The 24,438-nt window shown below is 36.2% G+C and overlaps 1 protein-coding gene across 1 annotated transcript in view; it reads right to left on the bottom strand.

Annotated features, from left to right (window-relative positions):
* DNAH5 (dynein, axonemal, heavy chain 5) overlaps positions 1-24,438 on the bottom strand; it is a 135,051-nt gene that overhangs the window by 17,773 nt on the left and 92,840 nt on the right. Inside the window, 15 exon segments of the mRNA XM_009883744.1 lie at positions 1,207-1,397; positions 1,859-1,973; positions 4,835-5,078; positions 9,131-9,313; positions 9,735-9,890; positions 11,133-11,449; positions 12,914-13,049; positions 13,649-13,786; positions 14,679-14,858; positions 16,314-16,517; positions 19,703-19,879; positions 20,147-20,261; positions 21,850-22,081; positions 22,666-22,933; positions 23,712-23,865. Of these exon segments, the coding sequence (XP_009882046.1) occupies positions 1,207-1,397; positions 1,859-1,973; positions 4,835-5,078; positions 9,131-9,313; positions 9,735-9,890; positions 11,133-11,449; positions 12,914-13,049; positions 13,649-13,786; positions 14,679-14,858; positions 16,314-16,517; positions 19,703-19,879; positions 20,147-20,261; positions 21,850-22,081; positions 22,666-22,933; positions 23,712-23,865 (2,810 nt within the window).

Raw genomic sequence — 24,438 nt, 5'->3', positions numbered from 1 at the left:
TTTTTATGATGTGCCTAAAACTTAATATTTGTTAACCAGTTTCTCTTCTGATGATTTACTCTTTCTTTGTGCAATGTGCCTGGAAATAAATGCTTGTTGGGAAAAGATATTCTGAAAATTCAACATGGAAAAACTAACAGTTATAATCCATAAATAAATGTTGCCTGGAAAATTAAGTATCTTGGAAAGGTAATACAAAATGACTCTGTGGGAAAGTAAGGGAATATTGGTGAGGAAGATTGTAAACACACTCAAGTGATTCGCACCTGGGGTGTTGGAAAACACATATATCACACTAATTGTTGTTTAGTCTTATGTGCTCGACAAGTAGAACATCTGCACTTAGATAACACAGGTCTGTGATGGACTCAGAGGCACCTTATCAAACATTCCTGAGATTCCTGCCCTGCTGTTGGAGAAGATCAAAGCACAGTGGAAAACTATGCCTGCTTGAAACCCTGGTACACAGGCGAGAACAGCAGGTTTGAACTCTCCCACACTCTCTCTCTCTCACTAGCAAGGACTCTCTCACTAACAAGGACTCTCTCTACTAAGGACCGAGCTCCACGGTGCCTGCGTTCCCACTTGCATGCCTCTTCCCGGGTGCTGCTCCGGACATCCCCCAATTCATGAGGTATTGAGATTAAATTTATTCTTTGCATCTCATCCGTGGTACTGTGGTTGTTCCTCTGTCCTGCCTGTGTTGGCTCACACAGAGTCCAAGCTTTCAAGTGAAGATACACAGTGCTTGCATGCAGTTATGACTAAAGCCATGAACCTGTCATATTCAGCTAAGAGTTTGATATTCTCTTAAACTATTAGCATCCTATTTGCTTACTTGTCCTCCTGCAGTTATCAAATAAACTAAAAATGTTTAGTATAATAATTTTTCTAAGTCAAACACATACCTGGTGGTATTTGAGCAGCAAACATAAACATCAACTGAAAGGATACTTAAAAATTTTCCTTTTAAATTCTCACAATTCTCAAAGCAATATTTATCAATACTCAGTGTGCTGCTACAAATTAGAACTACCACACAGTTTTGTCTGTCACCACAACAGAATGATAAGCACGCATTCTTTCAATTGACTGGCTTCTCACGTGCAAAAGGAAGCAGCAGGTTGGCTAGGAGATATAACTATAGCTCACAAATTTTCTGCAATAATATATGTGCTCCACTTAAAATTGTTCCATAGTTCCAACCTTTAATAAGTGTCAGAAATTCTTCATGCTTCACTCTGTTTCTTTGTATATCAATCTTCAATGTAAGTAATAATGTGAAAAGAAATTTGTGCTCCTCATAGAGTCCTCGGGCAGCATATTTGAACACTTCATATGTCATATGTTCAATAATATTAGTAACCCGCTTGCTAGTTATAGGGTTCTTGGTAGACCTGTTGGAAGAAAGGTCTGCAGTTGAATCACGATTTGCATAGGCTTTATTAAAGCGAATACTATGTAAAAGACAAAAAGCCATAGTTCAGAACTTTCAAAACACAAAAAAATAATAGATCATGAACACAGAATATCAGCAAGCTAGAAACAACTTTCAGATTGTAGGAGCAACAAAAAAAAAATCCTTTCTAATCAAGCCTTTCTGCATAGCTGCAAATCAACACAGTATAATCATTTTTAATTAACTAATGAATAATTTTTAAGGACTGTAAGTACATTTGAAGGTTCTTTGCCTTGGTAACAGACAAAAGCTTATGGGTATTTAAACTGACATTTCCTGTCAAGATTTTAACAAGCAACACTCGTCCTTCTGACATCAGTTTACAACAAATCTTTACCATACTACAACCACCTCCTGGACTAGGTAAATACAAGTGACACTTACTGTTAGCTAAATTACCTGGCTAGGGAGCGATCAAAAAGCCCCAAAAACTGCCGGAGCGAAGTCTGATACATCACATTGACCATGCTCATCTCAGTAATAAGGAAGTATAAGATGCTACCTCGAGTTGCAACTGAAGGACAGGAAACAAGACTGTGTTCAAAGTAGAAATGCAGAGCAGAAAACTTTAACTCTCTACAAGTACTGTGAGTTTAACACTAATGATGACTGAAGATCCTTGAGTTGCTCCACTCTTTACTGGCCAGCAAAATAATTAAAAAGTGAATTTAATCCTCATTTATACATAAGCAAAAAAAAAAATCTTTACTGTAATTAACGCATACTATGTAAAACCCAGTTTTCAAATATGAGCATATTTGGAGAGCATCTGGATAGTATATTGCAATATTCAGACCATCAGTAGAACATTAAAAAGTAAGATAGTTTGAAGTACTCTTTGAATACCTAAACAAATTTCTCTTTACAGACTTTTAAAGGAGTCCTATAAAAGCCAAATGAACTATATTGATTTAGCTTACCCAGCACTGATGTACCTTACTTTCAGTAGTCATTTAGTTTTAAATACAAAGGTTTTATAAACTCTGCAATGATTTCTGGTACACTAACTGTACCATTTTACACATTTCCTAAAATGCACTTAATTCCAGAGACCTTTACCTCTTTTTACTTTTTTCACGTTTTCACCTGTCAGCTAAAAGCCAAAAGACTGATGAAATGTGCTGACTATAATAACTTAAGGATCTATGACAGAATAAACAAAGCATTCATCCAAACAGATACAACAAGTATTAACATTATACTGGCCCCCTAAAAGAAAGTCAACGTGTTGAACTCAAATGTACAGTTACCTAAATGGCCTAATGACTGGTCTCATTGACAGTCCATAAAAACGGTCAACATTTTAACAGCTGAAAAAGAACAACCAAGCCCTCCCAAGTTTCTTACTCAGATGGACAAAGAATCATAGAATCATCTCAGTTGGAAGGGACCTTTAAGAACATCGAGTCCAACCATTAAACTAACACTGCCAACACCACCACTGAACCATGCCCCTAAGCACCACGTCTACCCATTTTCTGAATACCTCCAGGGATGCTGATTCAACCACTTCCCTGGGTAGCCTGTTCCAATGTTGACAACCTTTTCTGTGAAGAACTTTGTCTTAATATCCATCCAAAACCTCCCCTGGCACGACTTGAGGCCATTTCCTCTTGTCCTAGCACTTGTTACTTGGGAGAAGAGACTGACAACCACCTCATTACAACCTCCTTCCAGGTAGCTGTAGAGAGCATTAAGGTTTCCCCTCAGCTGCTTCTTCTCCAGACTAAAAAATCCCAGTTCTCTCAGCTGCTCCTCATAAGACTTGCGTTCTAAGCCCCCTCACCAGTCCTTCTCTGGACATGCTCCAGAATCTCAATGTCTTTCTTGTAGTGAGGGGCCCAAAACTGAAGACAGGATTCGAGGCGGGTCTCACCAGTGCCAAGTACAGGGAGATGATCACTTCCCCAGTCCTGCTGGCCACATTATTCCTGATACAGGCTAGGATGCCATTGGCCTTCTTGGCCACCTGGGCACACTGCCAGCTCATATTCAGCCAGCTGTCCACCAACACCCCCAGGTCCTTTTCTGCTGGGCAGCTTTCCAGCCACTCTTCCCCAGGCCTGTAGTGCTGCACGGGGTTGTTGTGACCCAAGTGCAGGACTCGGCACTTGGACTTGTTGAATCTCATACCATTGGCCTCGGCCCATTGATCCAGCCTGTCCAGATCCCTCTGTAGAGCCATTCTGCCCTCAAGCAGATCAACGCTTCCACCTAACTTGGTGTCATCTGCAAACTTACTGAGGGTGCACTTGATCCCCTTATCCAAGTCGTTGACAATGATGTTAAGAAGAACTGGCCCCAATACTGAGCCCTGGGGAACACCACTTGTGACCGGCCGCCAGCTGGATTTAACTCCAACTACCACAACACTTTGGGCCTGACCATCCAGCCAGTTTTTTACCCAGCAAAGCATATGCCCATCTATACCACAAACAGCAAGTTTCTCCATGCGGATGCTGTCGGAAACAGTGTCAAAGCTGTTACTAAAGTCCAGGTAAGCAACATCCATAGCCTTTCCCTCATCCACTAAGCGGGTCACCTTATAATAGAAGGAGATCAGGTTAGTCAAGCAGGACCTGCCTTTCATGAACCCGTGTTGATTGGGCCTGATCACCTGGTTATCCTGCATGTGCCATATAATGGCCATAACCTTCCCCAGCACCGAGGTCAGACTGACAGGCTTGTAGTTCCCTGGATCCTCCTTCTGTCCCTTCTTGTGGATGGGTGTCACATTTGCTATCTTCCAGTCATCTGGGACCTCCCCAGTTAGCCAAGACTGCTGATAAATGATGGAAAGTAGCTTAGTGAGCAGTTCCACCAGCTCCCTCAGTACCCTTGGGTGGATCCCATCTGGCCCCATAGACTTGTGTGTGTCTTAGTGGTGTAGCCGGTCACTCACCATTTCCCCTTGGATTACGGGGCTTCATTCTGCTCCCCATTCCTGTCTTCTAGCTCAGGGGGCTGGGTACTCAGGGAACAACTGGTCCTACTGCTGAAGACTGAGGCAAAGACGACATTAAGTACCTCAGCCTTTTCCTCAGCCTTTGTCACTATATTTCTCCCCCATCTAATAAAGGGTGGAAATTCTTCTTAGTTCTCCTTTTATTGCTAATGTACACTGTATATAGAGCAATGGGAAGTCTAGGGTAAGAATAGATAATTCCTTTTTATAAATCCACATGAAGCATAACATTGACTGTTTTCTCCACCGTAGCTCAATATGTCATTTCCTAGATACATTTTACTTACAGGAAAACATATATCCTCCCCACCCATTATGGTATTCCTGATCTCATACTACCATTTCTCTTTCTCTAAGTATTGCTGTTTTAACCATACAGTCCGGTCATTTGTCTTTCTACCTTCACTCACCAGGTCTGTACTCTTCACGGGCTGAGTTGATCTGTATTTCAGTTTCAGCAGAAGTTTGCAGTTTCTGTGTTACCTCCTCAGCAGTCTTCTTAGTGTTACTTAATACAATTATTAGACTCTCATCGTCTGCCAGAGAACTCTTAGTGCTGGTAAGTCGGAACAATAGGTTATCTTCTAGGTCTTTAATCCTCCTTTTGTTCATAGTCACATCTTCAATAAGATCTGTTCTTTCTTTCTCTAATTCCTGTTGGAACACATGGTAATATTTGGAAAACAGAAGAGTAATCAAAAATAAAAACAAAATAAAACAAGGTATTTTGTTTTGGAAGTACTGATTCTGCTAAAATAGTGTAGGTCAAAAGTAACTGCACTAATTTGGGGAAAGAATTCCAGTGGTATTTCTGACAGCAGGTCTATTGCCAGGTTTCTGAACCTGCTACAGGAACAAAAGGTACATTAACAAATCATTTCAACAAATACTATGGAGCAGGCTTACATCATGCCCTAATAGAATTAGAAGTTCAGAATATTAGTTGTCTGTCTTTTCTTTCTGTTTCAGGCAAAGACAACTGCAAATACCTTTCAAGGCATAGGATTTTATTTCACTCCATCAAATGCTATCCTTATTTACGCCCTGTTTTCGGACCACCATATTGAAAAATATAGTCTGAGTAACAACAAACATCCTTAGTCAACGAATCAAGCATCAAATATTTCAAGTGCATCTAAAAATAATCCTCCATCAAACAGGGATAACCAGCCTCTCATTGAAATGCTTCAGTGATTAAGAAAAGAAAGCATATAGAACTCAAATTGAGTTGCTTCACTAGAAGTACTTATTTGATTACTTTTATTAATACAAGCTGGGTGGTTTATATACCTATGTTGTTTTCCTGTGGTCATATATAAAAGATGGATACCTGTAGATTAACAGCTTTATATTAAAAAAAAAAAAAAACCCAAAAAAAACCACACAATAAAACTTTAAAATATCTAGAAAAATATGTTCTTCAGAGATAAAAGGCCTTCCAGTTCATTCTTATACTGCTCTTATTACAAATTAATCCTTCGGAGATAAAAATACTCCATTGAAACAATACCAAATGTTTCAATACAGTGAAGTAAAATGAAAGAAAAAGGGAGAGGTTGGGTTAAGAGTCTTTCATAAGACAAGGATAATATGAATCAACAATAAGTAAGCCATTTGGTAGACATATTAACTGTGCATACAGAAGTACTCCTTCACTGTTTACAAAGGTTTGGTGGATAGTTTTAACAATGTCTCTCCAAAGTTGGAAGCTGCATGTTGACCTTTGCTGAGTCCACTTCAACACTGCAGACAGGCTGCCACTATTCCAAAGAAACAGGGACAAGACTAATACATGATCTCTCATATAGCACTAGAGGCATTATGAACCTGAGACTGAGACCTTAGCAAGGCTTAAGGAAAGGTTTTATACCCCCATTTGAGTAGCCTTCGCTTACACAAATTTGCAACACCGTTACAACTTCTGAAATTGTTGTTTTGTTTTCCCACATTCTAAACTTGTGGTCTTCTCACTCCTACACAATTTAATTCTTGTTAAGAAAGCCCTTTTATCTTAAAAAGGAAATTTTTAAAAAATCATCTTCATCTCATTATCAGATTTAGGTTCTTTTCTTGTCACTGTACAAAAGCTATATTGAAACATCATCATCATCATCAGGTAGAAAAGATTTATCTGGACCGTTTTCATAGAATAATGTAAATGTCACATAACTTAGAAGAGGTGCATACAGATTCAAAAGATTCTGACAAAAACTGACGAAAAAAGACAAGAAAACTACAGTTAACTCCATTTTAATCACCTGATGCCTAATAGAACTAAAGAAAAGCAGGTAATAATTACAAAGCAAGACAAGCATTATGCAAGTTTGACGAAGTAGAAACAGTTTTTAAAAGTACAGCATTAAAAGAATGTTAGCATTCAATTAAATATAGTAATTATGCTGAGAAATCATTCTGAGCCAAATTAAATTTCATGTTTTGCTGAGTTGAATTTAAAAGGTTAAACATATTCTAGAGTGCAATGAGTTTAAAAAGCAGAAAGCTAAGTTTTCCTCACAAGAAGAGCCTGAGAAACAAGTTGGAAACAGAATGACCAAACTAAAGCAAGTGAAGTAACTTTAGATTAAAACCTTAGCGAAAAATCCATCCATTAAGCTTTAAAATACATTTTGCAGATCAGGAAGAGCACACAGTTGAAAGTTTTCTGCATGTCTTCAAAATTTCCCATCATAACATCAAGGATGCAAAAAAACCAAGACAAGTTACCATATACATAAATTCCAGGAACTTGCACCAAAGAGGCTATTTCAAGTCCAGCTTTATGGAACTGCTTTCACAAGCTGACATCATTTTACAGGCTGTCATAAAGAATGCTAGATCTCACTAATATTCATCAAATATAAAATCCACTACATAGCTTATATCATTCTGTCACAAAATGATTCACAAGTGCAAGAATTTGCATCAACTGTTCCTTGCAAAACTTGAGCCTTTTTTCCACCACAAACCTTGAAATATTAATGTGAAAATTCAAAAAGCCATTAATAATTCTTGTATATTGTAAGTCCACTATTAATCTGACATACCTATTTTTACAACAGTAAATAAGCAAGTTTTTTGTTAAATTACATAACAGCCAATGTATCAAAACAATCATTTCATTAAAACAGTATAAGTTATACTGCATTCAGACATATACCAAGTCTCAAATCCAATAATTCCAAGAAATAGAGTAGAATTAAAATTATATAGATGTACCAGACAGCCTTTGACCTTGTTATGCTTAGCTCACTTCTTGCAAATTGGTTTAACATTCTGGTGGAACAGAAGAAATCAGTACCAGTATTCTTATCAGTAAACAATCAATTCTTTCAGATGTATGCCACACAGATTCTACCAATGGGTATACCAGACAGCACAGGAACAGAAAGTCACACTTTGCAGAATCTTTAAATGATGTGCTGTAAACCCTCCTTTTTCTCACTGAATGTCTAAATCTCACTCATTCTAAGTGCAGAATCATGTTAGAGACAGTGGAATAACAAGAAGGATATAAATGTACATACAAACCTTGAAGAACACTAACTTCAGATAAATAATCTCTTCTCTATTTGGGACAGAAGTTCCACACGTACATTCTAACACTGGGTTTCATTAAGCAATCATACTAATCAAATCATTTGGCAAACTGTATCGCAATTAAATAATTCCACCACCTCCCTACCAAATACTACAAGAAGGTAGCAAGAACCCAGATACTTAAGAAGGAAACCCCCAAATTCCCAAAGGTGCATAATTAGGTATCATAGGAAAAAAAGGGGTTAGACTGTGCGACATGTCAGAATTGACCTTCCAGGAAACACTGAACCATGGGGTGCAAAAGCAGAGGTCAAGCCAACTATCCCCAGATGGTCTCAAGTAAAGCAGTAGTGAGAACACCACTCTGAGAGGCTGGTCCAGAGAGCACAGTATGTCCACCCATTAGACATTCTGGGCTAGTGACAAAGATACCACAGAATAGTAGAATAATTTGTTTGGAAGGGACCTCCAGAAATGACCTAGTCCAACCCCCTGCTCAAAGCAGATCTAAATAGGTCAGTTGCTCAGGGCCATATCCAGTTTAGTCTTGAGCTCCTCGAAGAATGGAGGTTCTACAACATCACTGGGTAATCTGTTCTTGGTTTTGACAACTCTTTAATGTAATTATTTTCTATCCTAATATCTAATCAGAATTTCCCATGTTCCAACTTGAGTCCATTACTTCTCATTATCATCCTGAACTTGGACTTCCTCAACTCATACATACATATGCAATGTCAAAAATTGGCAGTCAACCCGTTTCCCCTTGGAGCTAGAAAATAACTAAGTCTGAATCCTTTGCACCAGGTTATGTTGCCATGAGCTCCACAGTGTGTAGACAGAATATCAGTTTTTATTCAAGGCTCTTTTCCTTTTCGCAGGCCATTCTCATGAGGTTGTAACTCATTGAGGCAGGAAAAATAAGGCGAGTATGGTACAGTCACAACAATAAAGACAAATAGATACTTCCACTTGAATGAGTCAATTTCTTCTGTGCCAGCTTTTAAACCATCATAAATAGGTCATACTAAGAATAATCACAACAGAAAGAGCCAGAAAGTTACCCTGCAATATGGGAATAGAGAGTAATAAATTAAAATGAAAGCAAAACTTTCTACAGGTAAATGTAAGACATATAGCCAGGAAAAAGATACAGTTAATTCTTTTACCTGTTTCTCTGTGAGAATGACTCTGCCTAAGAGTTGATTTTCAAGACCTTTCATGGTCACAGTAAAGTCAATGATGGAGGTTCGAGCACTAATTTCAGGAGAGTAACCTGGATTTGGCAGTTTTGTAGTAATATAAAGTCTGAAGCCATTCATAACATCTACTTCCTTATCACCAACCTTCACCTTAAGAAAAGTATTAAAAAGAAGTCTTGAGATATCAAGAACCAGTACGCACTCATTCAGATACTGCACATAGAAACAAAGGTTATATTTTTCTGTTCAAAGGCATAAAAATCCAGCTTTAAATTATATGACTAATGCAAAGAATTTAAGAATATCTATGGAACAATTTAAATTACTCCTTCACAGATGATTTCCATTTTTAAAATTTTTCATAAGCAAAGGGATAATGAACTCTATGGGTTAAATATATTAACTATTTGTGATCTTAAACTTAAACTCTACTATTTTTGGTATTAGCATCAACCAAATTTAAACATGAGTTTAATCTTTTGTAGTCATATGCTTCTTAGGAGTTATTTTGTTGAGGGCAAGAGGGGCGGGGGGCTGTTTCCACTTGTTTACTCATTTGTTTTATTTTTACCTTGTTGGCTGAACCAATTTTAATGAAGTTTCTTTCCAGAACATTATCAAGTGCTGGATCAAGCTCTTCTCCAATATCTTCTATCAAAAGAGGTCTTCCAAAAAAAAGGCTGTCTTCTAAGTGGTTTCTAAAATACTTGTGATTCAAAGAAGTGATCTAAAAATACAACCATGGACCTATATGTTATGCCCAGTTACCAAGCTTTTTGTTTGTTTTATATTTATAAATTATTTAATTTTATTTAAATTACTGACAAAAACAATGATCCTATGGTTAGACAAGGATTAAAGCAAAGATTGTGACCACAAGAAAAGGTAGTATCAGTGTACCATATTCTAAGATCCCACTGAATGGAAACTTCTACTTTTCAACTACAAAAGTAGAAGCAAAGAAACATTGAGCACTTAAATTTTTGGCATCCTATGGGGGCAACTAGACCAGAAATTCACAGGAACCTTTTATCACCTTCAATTTTATCTTGGATAACAACTCCAAGTCAAACAGCGGCAACGTTGGGGCTTTTTTTCCCCCCCTTGAAAATTAGAGGGTTATATTGAACAAGCCATTAAATAGTCTGCTTTAAAAAGTAGTCCTCAGTACAACTGTGATTAATTTTCAACATGTACACAAAGTACATTCCGCTTAGTTTGTTTATAACTCCATAGTTAAAGTCTAATAATTGTTTCTTAACATAACTAGCTAGGCAACCATTAAAGGGTTCCACACTGAGATAACAATCAAGATGAATGAAAGTAGTTTCCTAGTAATACTCTCAGAGCCACTCTATTATCCTTCAAACTCCTCTTTATCTTTTTCAGGGATATTTTTTAAAAAAGCTGGTTTATTAGTGTAATCATAATTGTAGCAAGCAAGGACTTCCTTTATAATATTTTCCCCTGTTTGCACTAAATTGGTGTATCTTGCCTCAGACTGTATGTTGTTGCAATACTGTGTTCCCTGTACATTTGCAGAATATTTAGCATCTGACATCCATGCTAAGACAACACTAATTATGAATAATTTCTGATTAAAAGATGATAAAAATATCATACTGTGCATCTTCATTTTTAAACATTTATATGAACTTTTATTAATCACTTATTTGGGTTTTTTTTCTAGTACTTATACTATTCTGCAAACATGCTTCAGCCCTCATCAGACATTACCCATCCAGACTATCTTCCAAACGTTTACGTTTCATTAAAATAAATTCATTAAACAAATCAAGTCACTGGTACTAATACCAAAAGTACCAAAACATATCTGAGATGTCCATTATATCCAGACTAGCCATTTTATATAAAAGGCATTTGCTAAGTATTATGTGAATCACCGAATTGTACTGTTTCGTGAGCTAAGAATTTCTAGGGATTACGAAAGCACCAGCATTCCTTTTACCTGGAGTTCATTTCTGCCTTCCTTATTTTTAATCCAAATTTTACCCTGTGCCTGTGGATCGATTAATAAAGGATAACGAGATGCTTTAGTGACAATGATTCCATTCTGTATGGATAAGTCATCATTTGGTAATCCTTGTAGGTTCCATTCACTGATAGTTGGAGCATCAGTCAGCATTTCTATGAGGTTCAAGTTGCTACCAAAGGGGATTTTACGGCTTTTCATTTCCTTTTGCCAGTCATTTAATAGCAGACTGCGGAACTCCTGGTTAAAAGGACCAGAATAGGACAGAAAAGCTGTAGCCAAGAGTACATCACCTTAAAGAGAAAAAGGAAAAAAAGAAAACAAAACATTACAGCTTTGCCAATTCTACTCATGAATGAGCTGCTCCCTTCTCTAGTTGTTATATGGTTTGGTTGATAACTGAAGAACACACTTTGACCCATAAAGATGATGAATCAACCTTTTCCCCAACGCTCATTACACAGCAAAACAATGCTACATTTAGTAGATGCCACATTTACTTTATCCTTACAATGCAACTGTGGGAAAAGATGGGCATCTGACAGCCAGCCAAAGTCAACCCAACACACACACACTCCCACACACTACACTATTCCAAACACCAGATCCTGCAAAACCAGGACGTGGCAGAATAAATTTACTCATAAACTTCCGATTCCATCATTTTCTTGCACAATCATAAGAACAGGCTTAAACGATATTTTTGGGCGGAGAAAAGAACCTTTATTTAAGAGTAGTAAAGTACATATTGATTACCATTATTACTAATAATAATAAAAAATTGTAACAGACATCATTAAGAAGGTATTAAGTGCGAAAAGTTTTAATCTTCTGGTTGACTTCAAAATTGTCCCCATAAGTTTCATGACACCATAGTTTTGGGGGGTTTTTTGTACCTCTGAAATAAGAATGCAGGATTCAAACTGGAGAAGATACTGTACTTTTTATACTAAGCACCAATATTTTTTAGACTTTTTCAAGTTATCTATAAAAAACCCATGATGAGTGTGTGGGAAGGTATCCTGTATTTTTATGAAGTTAATAATATACATATACATGTCATACCAGTAAAAAAAAAAAATGCAACCTATCTAATATAATACAACCTATAAAACAATATCTGCTTTTTACAGCATTACATGGCAAAAGTCAGAGAAGAAACTTCAGACGACAGTAAAAGACAAGATAAATTTCATTTACTTGATCTAGCTAATAAATTAATTCTTTATTACAAAGCACTTTAGTTTCCAAGTGCATATTCATAAAATTAAAATGAACTTCTAAGAAACAAAAGTTTTATGAACATTAGTAAGTGCATTCAAAAATATTGATTTCTACATATAAATGTCACTGCCTGAATATCACTCTTCCTCTTCTCCATGTATACTCTCAGTAATAGACATTTTATTGGCACTTGCTAACACACTACTCTCTTTGAACTGCTGCCTACAAACATCAGCCAAATTAAAGCATCAGTGTCCCAAGTACATACTGTGTTATAGACGCCAAGTAAAAGTCCACACACAGCATACAGTTATTGTATTTATTATTTTTTTTAAATATGAACTTTAGTCTCATACTGTATTTTTTACCTAGCAGTGCTTTAGCAAGCAAATTAACAACAACTACTCTCATTTTAGCAACAAGGAAGCTAAGCTACAAAATAAAAGTTTGACATATCAAATGTTTTCATTTTCACTACCCATTACAACACAAGTGACTAACTTCCAAGTTCAAAGGCGCGTGCAAAAGCTTACCAACTAGCCTCTTGGTTTGCACAGCAAATTCTTTACTCTGCTCTGTCCACCTCTCTTTTTCACCTGCTAAACCACTTATAAGACTTGAGGCAGTTTGCATTTTATGACGGCAACGCTCAGCATCTTCAAGCAAAGTCTAGAGAAAATCATACACCAAGAAATACAGTTTCTAGTCATGTATCTGATGCGCCTGAAAAATCTATACATCTAATTAAACTACTAGTTAAACAACAGCTTAAAAATATATTCTTTAACATTTATATCACCATGCAGAGAAGGAGAGAAAGTGGGATGGAGAAAATATATCAGGACAAACTATCAGCATCTGTCATGAATGTGATACAACTTTTAAATATTTCTGCTCGTAACATGTTGGCATACATGTTAAATGACATGAAAAACGCCTGGTATCTATTAACTCTGGGGAATTCTGCCCAGAATTTCAAATATTTTACACACAGACAACATCCATTAATGAAACTGGATGTTGCAGTAGTAGGCACTAAACAAATAATCCAAATAAAATGGTTGTTGAGGAGGTAAGAGGGAGGAGGGGAGAGGATCAGTGGTAAAGGAGAGAGATGGGATCCAAAGAGGCAGGATCCAAATAATATCTATCTCTTTATCCTCTGTCCACTAACATCCTTTCCAAGGAATAATAGGGAAATTGAGAGAATGCATAAAGTTTTTGCTAAAGTAAGGGTGGCAATTTATTTTCTGTAAAGAGCAGTTCACCTGTTTTTCTCTCATCGCTTTTTCATACTCTGCCTGCACAATATCTAATTCTTCTTGCTTGGCACCCAGTTCTTCTTGAGCTTTCTGCAGATCTAGCATAGCAGTGGTTAGGCGATTCTCCTGGATTGCTAAATTAGCCTATGAAGTATACAAATATAAAAGTGTATTCATACATATAACATCTCAAAGCATTTACTATAATGTGTCTCAAAGAGTTTTACTTTATTACATTTCAAAATCAAACTGCTCAGTAGAGATTTAATCATTCATTAAAACCTTTTATTTGAATTTTACAACAAACTGAATTCTTATTGCAGGTAGCTGCAAGTTAAGCCATTGGTCTAACATCAGTCAGAAAAAAATAATTATAGAAAGTTCTGGGAATACTGGCCATTCTCCATCTGACACAAAAGTTAGTCTGATCTGGCCTGCAAAAAACACTGGTGCCACTACAAGCCTATTTGATTTCCCAACCAATATGCTTTGGAAAGACACTACCTCTAACTACAAATCTTTCTTCCTTCTCAATCATTCCTATTATAAATACAAGCTATTCTGTGTTAAAATCATGCTTAACCACGTTATTCCTGACTTTCATTCTTACCTTTTAACAATTATTTAGGTCTGTTTTTCTCTAAATAATAATGATGAACAGTTCTCTGTACAGTCTTTTTATGAACTGAGATCTGGAACATTAAAAGAACCAAATCTCAAGTTTTTCCCTACTTAAGTCTTAATTAAGTACAGCAATTGCAATAGTGAATTAAACTGGATGACGGCTGCTTCAACTCCATTCAGAAGGGGCATAAAACGTGCACAATCTCTTTCATAATTTTGACAACTTACAAGTGGTAGTACATTTAAAATATGCTTTACCGTAGATTTACTATTTTCAAGATAATAGAGAGGCATGCAACAGTTAGAATAAGGCAGCTGATGTTTCCAGCAGATTAAATCCTCAAGTGCAAACAGGTGGGGAGGAGAAGGAGCAAAGGGTGTTTGCGTGCCTCCCATTGATTAACAGACTTACCTTTAAAGGTAATACTTCTTTGTTGATGGAAAAAAATACAGCCATAGCTTTGGTCCACGAGCAAAGGCCAGCAACATTCCCACACACTCTCTTAGCTGTCTCAATGTTGTAGTCCACCATTTCAAAATAAGGGCTTAAAAGTTCTACCACTTCTTCATTAATTGTGTCCTTTTGAAATTGCTAAAAAAAAATTAGTGCAATATACATAATGTATGTAATGTATGTAATATATGTAAATTATACATATATGTATTTCAGTGCACACAGAACACTACCAAGATCACAAATGTTACTTACAAAGAGCTAATGTGAAGTTCTTTGTCTCATGAATCTTTGAGAGCTTGCCAAAGTCATTCCACTCTGTTCTATATTCTTACAAAATGGAAAAAAGTTTGCCTTCATATATGATCTTAGCTATCTTACGCTATCCATTACCGTTACACAATTGTTCATACAAAATATCACTGATATCCTGCTTCAAATTCCATTTTCCTTAAGACCTAATAAGTAACTTAACAATCTTCGAAAAGAAAAGGAGAAGCTTAGCTCTGGTTTGTAAACATACATTCTACAAGACAGTCCTTTCAAAGGGCAAGCCAGCTGTCTTCTCCTTGATCCATATCTCATTAGTGAAATGTATTCGATTTTAAGAATTTATTTTGACCATCTCCTTTCTCCAAAAAACATCTCTTCCATTTTTCATCCCCCAAAACTCTCAATTTTCTCACTCAAATTTATTTTGATGGTCAAATATTCTATATAAGTTTAGTCTTCTTAAAGATTTATTTACAGGGCATGTTGAAAATCCGTCACTAATGAACTTGAAAAATAGCTGTTCCCTGAAGCACAAATAGGTTTATTTATGCACAAGCAATGAAAGATTGAAGCCCTTCAGTAAATTTAATATCCTCATGAGCAGATGCCATGTGAATACTGCATAAGTGGCATCCATGGTACTACCAACTATATACAAAGTTGGTCAAGTCTGCCATCTGTGATTTTCTGTTGGACCAGAGACAGATTAAGTACACTCCTCAAACTGCAGAAAACAGAGATAATAGCATCCAGTGGGGCTGGACAATGTACAATTTATTCTGAGTAGATTAATCATAATATTATTAGTTTAAATTATGAACAGGGATTTATAAACCAGTTACTCTTCCCATTTCCCTAGACACATGCTATGGAGCCAAAAATCCCAAATTTAAAAGAACTCTGATTTATAAATCCTAATAACCAACTATTCTTTTCCAAGCGACTGCACAAGTTGCAATGCTGAAAATTAATTAAAATTTAGGTTCCAGAAAAAGATGTTTTCTATCAGCTTTAATGAAACAGGTAAGTAATGGCTATTCAAACCAAATGCTTAAAGCTTTGAATCATTTGTCACTGAAAGCAATTTCACTGCCTTACTTAGGAGAAATTATAATTGATTTATGACCTGACTTTGCCAGAAGGATTCAAGTTTGTTTCATTACAACAGACTCATTTTTAAGCCCTTAACATTTCAGATCTATTGTGTGTCTGATTCCCCGTGCACATTTGTTCTGCTACAAACACCAGAGAAAACACTGTCCCCTATCTTCCTAAATTTAAAAAAAAAAAAAAAATCAAAAGGAAAGGTTGCACAGGCACCTGTAAGTTCTGTAAGAAGTTCCCTGCTGTCATCAGTTTCAAAGATTCTTGCCATGATGGGATGGTACAGCATTTTTCCTGATCAATTTTCACATTGTTCACTTTTCGCTGGAAGAGCAGTAACACACAGTCCATGATACGCATAATGAGGTGAGGAGGTCGACCCAGTGTGCGCACAGTGGCAATATCTGCAGGTTTTATTGTCTATGAATTTAAAACAAAGGGTAAAGCAATTACTGTTATTGTTTATTTAACAAGGCATAGAGCACAAGCTCACCAACAGTATTCATCCACTGGAGAAGAAAAAATTATTCATATTATTTTTGATTGAAAATAGTTTTACCTCTGAAAAGCATGACGCTAGAAGGACTCTCCAATCAGATTTTCACTACCACCTCGTAGCAACTACTAGGAAACCTCAGCTCAGCCACCTCCACAGCAGCTCCCAGAAGCTTTAAACTACCATGCACATTTTTAACAAAACAGAGCAAAACAGAAACATCTTGAAATTTTACCTATTTTTTTTAAAATGCAAACTTATTGACCAGAAACTGAGTCTAGAAAGGAAAATACATTCTGTTGATATTGGGCAAATGAAGGTGAATTAAGGAAAACAGTGAGAAGGCCTGATACACATATAGATTTGCACCTTCCGATTCATCTTACTGGGAACGTTCCTGTTGTAGAAGCAAGCCTGCAAGAAAAACAAATAAAATATAATAACGTATGAAAACCTAGGCCCTACTAAGTAAGACCAAGTAAGCTTAGGGTGCAAATCTCATACTATAGTTCACAATTCTAGCGTACATCACGAATTGGAAGGGACTATCAGAAAGGTCTGCTGAAGATGTTTCCTGAGAGAAGTGCTGATTTGAACAGTAGTGCATACTGCACCACATACAGAGCAAAAAAAAACCACTGAACAATGGTAACTGCTGACAGGCAGCCCCACTCCTATAACAGACAGACCTTGGATCAGAAGCTTTGCTTATTTACAGGCAGTTTAATCAGCCTGAGTACATGACAGCGACAAACAGTAAGCAACAGGTCACTGCAGGTGTGATGACACCTTGCTTCTTGCCTAGCACATGGCTCACTGGGAATTCACAAAGGAAGATTTTAATTACTAGTGTTTATACTTCAAGAAAGGGATTGTAAATTATTGCAGATTATCCTAATCACATTCCTTCTGCCTGCCTTTTGTTTCCCTTCAATGCTATACTGCTCATTGTGTTCAGTGTGCACCTGATAACTCAGCAGAGTGTTTCCAGATATCTGCCTGGAAACTTTAACCAGTGTTTGTTAATGACCTTTAGGAAATTCAGCCCAGCCTTTTTTGCTACCATCCAAACTGTGGATTAAATTTCAGTTTATTTATTTATTTACTTCTGGTTGTGCATTTAAAATTCCACTAAGTTTTACTGAATTTTGACAATTGTTACTGAAACTTTAAAAAATTAATCTCACTATACGTTTAAAAGTGCTTATAGGCTGTTCTGCATCTACCTGTCTTTTCATATAGCATTTAGCTGTCCTAAAATATGTAAAAAAATGAGTGAAATAACAAACCACAGATTTTTTTGTTTATCTGAGAAGTGCCCCTCGTATTTATCAAATATTTTAAGAGACATTTGTCTACACTGCAAGCGGAATTCTGTTACAGGAATCCTTAGCTGGGAATTTGCAAATCTGTAATGATTGAGAGATTCATTTTTTGAAAGGTGCAGCCCTATATAGACTCATACAGAGAATTTTCTTGCTTAAAGGAGTTTCTGAATGAATGAATGCATGCTGAGAATACAGATATGCATCCTGATAGGCTTGCTTTTATGAGTTTTCCTTTCCCCTTTAGCCACAGGCAGAGCAATTCATTATAGCAAACGCAAGAATTTCAAGATTAAGCCCAACTATCTTACCCCATTGTGAAGTCTCACAATAATGCTAGTCTAGCTTTTCCCTGAAGTCAGATTTTTGTTTATTAGAATCCAAAATTTAAAGAAGGGCAGTATTGTTTTGGTTTGCTAACTTTAGCCAAAACCAGAAAGTAAGCTGTAATAAGATGCAGGACAGGACACAGGACACTGGTGCTCCTTTCATACCTCAGACACTGCACAGTTAGCATTGGTTGTTTATGCACTGGTCAGAATGCTTGCTCACGTCCAGGCTGGTTTATTGGGTTGTTTTCACTTTTCTCTTGTAGTTAGTTTATGCACTGGTCAGAATGCTTGCTCATGTCCAGGCTGGTTTGTTGGGTTTTCACTTTTCTCTTGTAGCTAAGTATCAGGATCTTATGACCCAGACTTGCTCTCTTATTCCAATCTTATCAGCTGTCATGTCATCAACCTTCACTTAGACATTTCTACTCTGCTGTTCAAGAATCATGGCAGTCAAAGATTGCTATGCACCTCTCCCTCAAAGTGAAGTCATAAATTCAGAAGATCCGTGAAAACTTACATACACTAGATTTTGAAGACTTCGATTTTAAGGAACATCACAATAGTCTTTAACCACCACAACTGTTGGCAGCCTCTCAAGTGGAAAGGAAAACCTTCCAGTAAGTCTACATAACAACCTTTGAAGTTTTTCTGTTCTTCAGGTTTCTTCTTCACTCCTCTATTTCTTGAGATGCCAGCTGCCTGCTAGCCTCTAGTTTTAGATTTACTTCATATACCACTACTGCTGCTCACAACAGAAAGGCCTTGAGGGACATCCTCTTATACAGTCAGCTGAACAGACATTTTAAGAAAAATACTCTGCAAGTTCAACAAAAATTAATCTTTTTTCATCACTAATGATGCATCATGTAAAGATAATGGGCAAAGTGCTATCACTCTATTAGCAAAGCTTTACAAAAAGAGTATGTTGACAGACATGAAGTCCCATGATGAATACTAGAAATCCCAGTAATGCCACAACTCATAAGAAAAAAGAAATTTTTTTGAAGGCAGAAAAGAGTGGATCAGCAAACTTATTGAAAATGCAATTCATTGGTGAAAACTTAAAACAAAACAGGAGGTTTAGATTTGGATGGAATTATAACTTTACATGGAAGGCACTTCTTCACTCATTGCACACAAGCTGTTTTATAACAGTATCAACATTCAGTTACTGGTCTAATATCAACCTGCAGCACATCATATACCAACTATAGTTTCAAATGAAAGTTAAAACTTGCTCTTTTCTGAAAAAATGCCTATTTTGGGTTTGGTACTCAGGTGGAAAAAGAAAAAACAAAATTGAACCCAAAAATCCTCAAAATACGTATGTTTATTTGCATACATTTTCTTCAACTGATGAGTTATGCAATAAGTCTGCAATCTTATATTTGTTTTCAAAGAACCTCATCTTCTAAGCAGTAAAATAATGTTATACATGGTCCAAGTACTAACCTGTAAGGCTGCTTCTGCCTCTTCCAAAGCAGGCTTAGCAGCTTCCAACTTCTCTTCAGCAATGGCTTTGTCAACTGAGATACTGTCTACAATAGCTTGAGCTTTGTCTTTCACTTTCTGAACTTCACCCTTCACCTTCTCAGCAGCCTGTGCTTTTACAGTAACTTCTTTCAATACCTAGACCATGAGAAAACCCACATGCCAAATATTAGAGAAAACACATACTTGGAAGAATGTATTAATTTTTGTTGTAAAATTCTATCTGTTGAATTCCAGAACCAGAAAACTCAAACAAGATGACTTTCATCACTGTTGTAAGTTTCCAAGATCCCTTTTTTTGCAACACTTAACTTCCTTTTACTCAATTAATCTTTTCAAAACAGAAGAAATAAAAAGAGCAAAAAAATAAAACAGCAAGCAGTACATTTTGAAGGCTGTGCATACCATGTCAGCTTTTTCATTGGCAATTTGAAGTTCCTTTTCTTTTACCTCCAGCTCTCTGCTTAGAGCAGCCACTGACTCAGAGGCCTCTTTCAATTTTTCCAGTCCAGTATTCATTCTGGAGTTAAAAAGCAAAATAAGCAGCATGTAATTCTCTATGTAATTTACACTCCACTTTCCAAATTATTCCATCAATAGAAAGAATCACATCAATCACAATGAACGCTAGCAAAAGATGTTTTACGCCAAAAATAAAACTTGTACAGGAACATTCACACCAGTGTCTGATGCCTGCAGAATAAAGAAAGTGAACAATAAAGAATTATATTAAGAGAATCTGTGGCTTGAAATTTTACCCACTTCTAACTCAAACAGTATGCATTTATTATTGCATAAAAATCCTATACATTCGTTCCATATATGTCACCATCCTTGTTGAGCTCCAACCTGATACTCAAAGGAAGGAGTTCTAACCAGCAGAAAGAATTTTCTCATCACTAGAATCCCGAGAAATATCTCAAATCACTATTTTTTGTTTGAAGAGAATATTGAAAAGGCTAATAAAATCAAAATATTGAAATCAAGCCAATCAAAAGAAAATAACAGAAAAATAACATTGCAATAACACTTTTCTCATTCAGCATTAAAATGCCTCTTCAACACTGCTTTTTGTCTATCAAAAAGTAAATCCTCACTTGGGACTTTTCAGACAAGTTTAAGTGGTCTCTACAGAGGCTGCTATTGCAAAGGCTAAGCAATTCTTGGACAGCTAAACAAATACAGGAGAACACTTAAAGAGTAACACCTGCCAAAGCAATTCAGACTGTGCAAGGTAAAGTGAAACAAATTGACGTGGACAAACTAACCTGGTACATTTAAGGCATCAGAAGGTAGAAAACAGGACCAGACCTCTCTGTTTTACAAGTTTTCACCCATAACATAACTGCAGATTCCTAACTCAATTTGGCTTTGAAGCCAAAGAATGTTTCAAAGTGAAATAAACTAGTTTGAGTCTTTCCTAAAGGCTTCCAGCTCTTTGTGCCAGTCTTTCAAAACTGAGAAGACAATTTTTCTTAAGAGTGATACCAACGGATACACTAAATGCTAATTTTACGTTCTATTTGAGCATTTCTGACATGAAGATAAATCTGCAAATAGACTTCATTAGTTTAATAAAGTATCTGAAAAGGAGAATGAATATATCAAAATCACTTTAATAATCTATAAGTAAAAAGCTTAGCAGACTAAATTAGGCTCTACGATCACAAAACCAAAACCACCAAGGTTGTTTCTTACATGTTCGTATCAGAAGGATACAACTGTTTAGCAACAAAACAAGAGTTGCTCTCAGGTAAATTAAATATCATTGTAAATATATTACAAAATTGCATGTGGATGCTTTCTCTTACTCATTAAAAATACATGAGAATAATTTATATTCACCTTTTTTTCCACCATCTTGCTTTTTCATACATCACTAGCCTTCTTCCCCTCTCCAAAAATATATAGACTTTAACTTCTATGCCAAGAGCAACGATAATATTTGATCAAATTACACCTTTACACAACTTCAGCAAATTTTAAAAAAACGTAATAATCCTTTTGCTGTGTGAAGAGACAAGCCATGGATTGAAACAAAGGGTATCAGAATATACCTATCTAGGGGAAAAAACTACAGAAAGATAGTAGTAAACTGAGCAGTTTACCTGTTTGCTAATGTCTGCACTTCAGCATGCTTTTCTTTGTATGTGGTTTTATATCCTTGAATAAAGGACAGGTAGGATTTGGGAGTCACATGTGTAGAACGTCTGTATCTTTGAAAGTAATCAGAACACTTCTCTGCCACTCCATCCTGGAATGAGCCCATACACTGCACAATTTCCCTCTTTGTTTCAGCAGTGCAGTCCATATCAAATGAGGACAGGAAATGTTCAGATACTTAGGAAAGAAAGAAAAACATAAATGTAAGTAAATATTAAGGAAAACCTCTTAGCTTACAAACAAGGCAATATATAACACATCAGCATGTATTATGTCAGCTTTCACCCAGCTTCTGAAACCTCAATCTCCTTTACTCTCCACCAACAGATTCTTAACATTATTCCACACTTCTCAGTAAAAAGTATAGCCAAGGATCTGATATTATTTCACCTACAAAGTGTGCAATTCTTCTCTCTTTGAACCTGTCTAACTGCTAGCTACCAGGGACTGGGTAATAACAGCCTTTCTCTGTATGCTTGGTCACAGGCACAGTCATTTCTTTAGTAGTATTTTGCCTTCTTTACTAATGTCTTTAAGCCCTCTTCAAGGGGAATTTTTCTTCAAACTGTGTTCAAAGCCTTTCCCGTTAGAAATATTTCAACACTTTAATACAGCAAGCTTTAAAGAAGAAAATATCTATATCAAATTTTAGAACCAAGTTTCTTCTGCCAGTGTGTTGGCAAAATTCAAAGCAATTAGAACAACTTCACGACCACTGGATCAGAGAATTAAATATCTGCAAAGACAAAACCTAAACCTACCTGCCACCAGAGCATCCTTAGGCCATCGGCTGAACCAATCTATAGTGCATCCAGAAATGAGAGCAGGGAACTTTAGGGCTCTATTTCGGAATTTTTCACCTACTGGTGAAAAGCAAAGAACCACATGAAGATTCTGACGGACTCTGGTCATGAAGTAGTCATACAGAACTTCAATGGTTGGAGGTCTACGTGGATGTTCCTTTTTGAAGGTGGGTATGAGGTCACTAATAATTTCATCTACTTCATCACGTACAAATAAGTTTGACACCTTTGAGAAAAAGGAAAATTTTGTCACACTTTACAAGACGATCCAAAATAGAGTATATAGCATAAGGTTCATTTAATACATAGCATTTCAGGAAGAGACATACATTTCAGGCACTGAAGTTATTAGGACCCACCCCACTCCTTTAAACCAGAACTTTTACTGAAGTGATTCCATTAAACACTCTGAAATCTAACTTGCTATAAAAGTAAAACCCACTCTACCATGTGAAAAACAAAGACTCCATGTACAACAGTTTGGCTTTATCCTCTTAATATTCTAAAAAACAGTAGAAATTGCTCTGACATGCACCCCTGAAATAAAATAAATACATTTGAAAAACCCATAAAAGCTATCCCATCCATTCTGGACATAAATTTACCATACAGAAACTAATTGTACACTAATGAGATATTTCATTTAACAGACAATTTTGTTAAACTTCAGTGATGTTCCCCAAGCGTCTTTTTTTTTTTTTTTAAAGCTATTATCATATCCCTGACAGCTTGTCAACACATTTAAAAGGGTCTAACTTAGACAATTTCTCTGTATGGAATGATGTTGCTTATTCTTAATTTTACAATAGCTTTGTCATACTCTAACCTAGTATAATGAATTGTTTCAATTTTTTATAATATTGCAATGATAAAAAGCACTGGAGTTTTAGTTTGTGAAAGTGTGCCCTTTGATATATAAAAGAATATTCAAATAAATTCAGTTATTTTACTTCAGAATTATAAAATTTAAAAAGCAGAAAAATGATCACGAGAAGGCATCTTACCTCTCCTGATGATAAAACATTGTTCAGGTATTCCAAGAAAGACTCATCTTTGATCTCATTGTCTGTAAAAAGAAAACAGACGCCTTTGCCTTGCAGTCCTGCTGTTCTATACAAGAGTTTCAGATCTTCCATCAAGTTTAAAGTGTTGTATGATCTACAAAAAAAGGACAGTCTTACTAATATTAATTCCTTTTAAAAAGAGCTTCAAGTTAAAAGAAAAAGAACGACCAAATTTAAGTAAGAAACAATCTCTTGGAATCTAAGGTAAAAATATGCCAAAGTCAAGGAATTTTCATTAGATTAGGAGGAAAGACATAGCTTATTTCAAAGTCCCACATTAAATACCTAATCCATTCTTCTTCTTCCTGCTCTCTTTTTCACCTCTCACATCAATAAATAAATAAATACCACAACTCTGCAACTCAAACCCATGAAAAAAGCCAAAAACAACCACCAAAAAAACCCCAATTCTGAAGTCTTGTCATGCTATTTATTTATCTTTTACTACAAAAAGTGAAGAGACAGCCAGCTGTTGTCTCACAGGATTTTCTCATGTGCTGGGTGCAATAAGATACTTTAGATTTTATTGACTATTTAAAAAATTAAAATTACTTGACCCTTCTGGTGAAAGGTGACACTCACTATTTTACAAAAAGGAAAGAGAGCAGCAGCAAACTAAGAGATTACAAAAAATAAAAATTATTAGGCAAGGTGTGGTGGGTTGACC

Source organism: Charadrius vociferus, unplaced genomic scaffold, assembly GCF_000708025.1.
Source record: "Charadrius vociferus isolate BGI_N301 unplaced genomic scaffold, ASM70802v2 scaffold103, whole genome shotgun sequence".
Classification (NCBI taxonomy): Eukaryota; Metazoa; Chordata; class Aves; order Charadriiformes; family Charadriidae; genus Charadrius; species Charadrius vociferus.
This window is presented reverse-complemented; position numbering and strand designations above follow the sequence as displayed.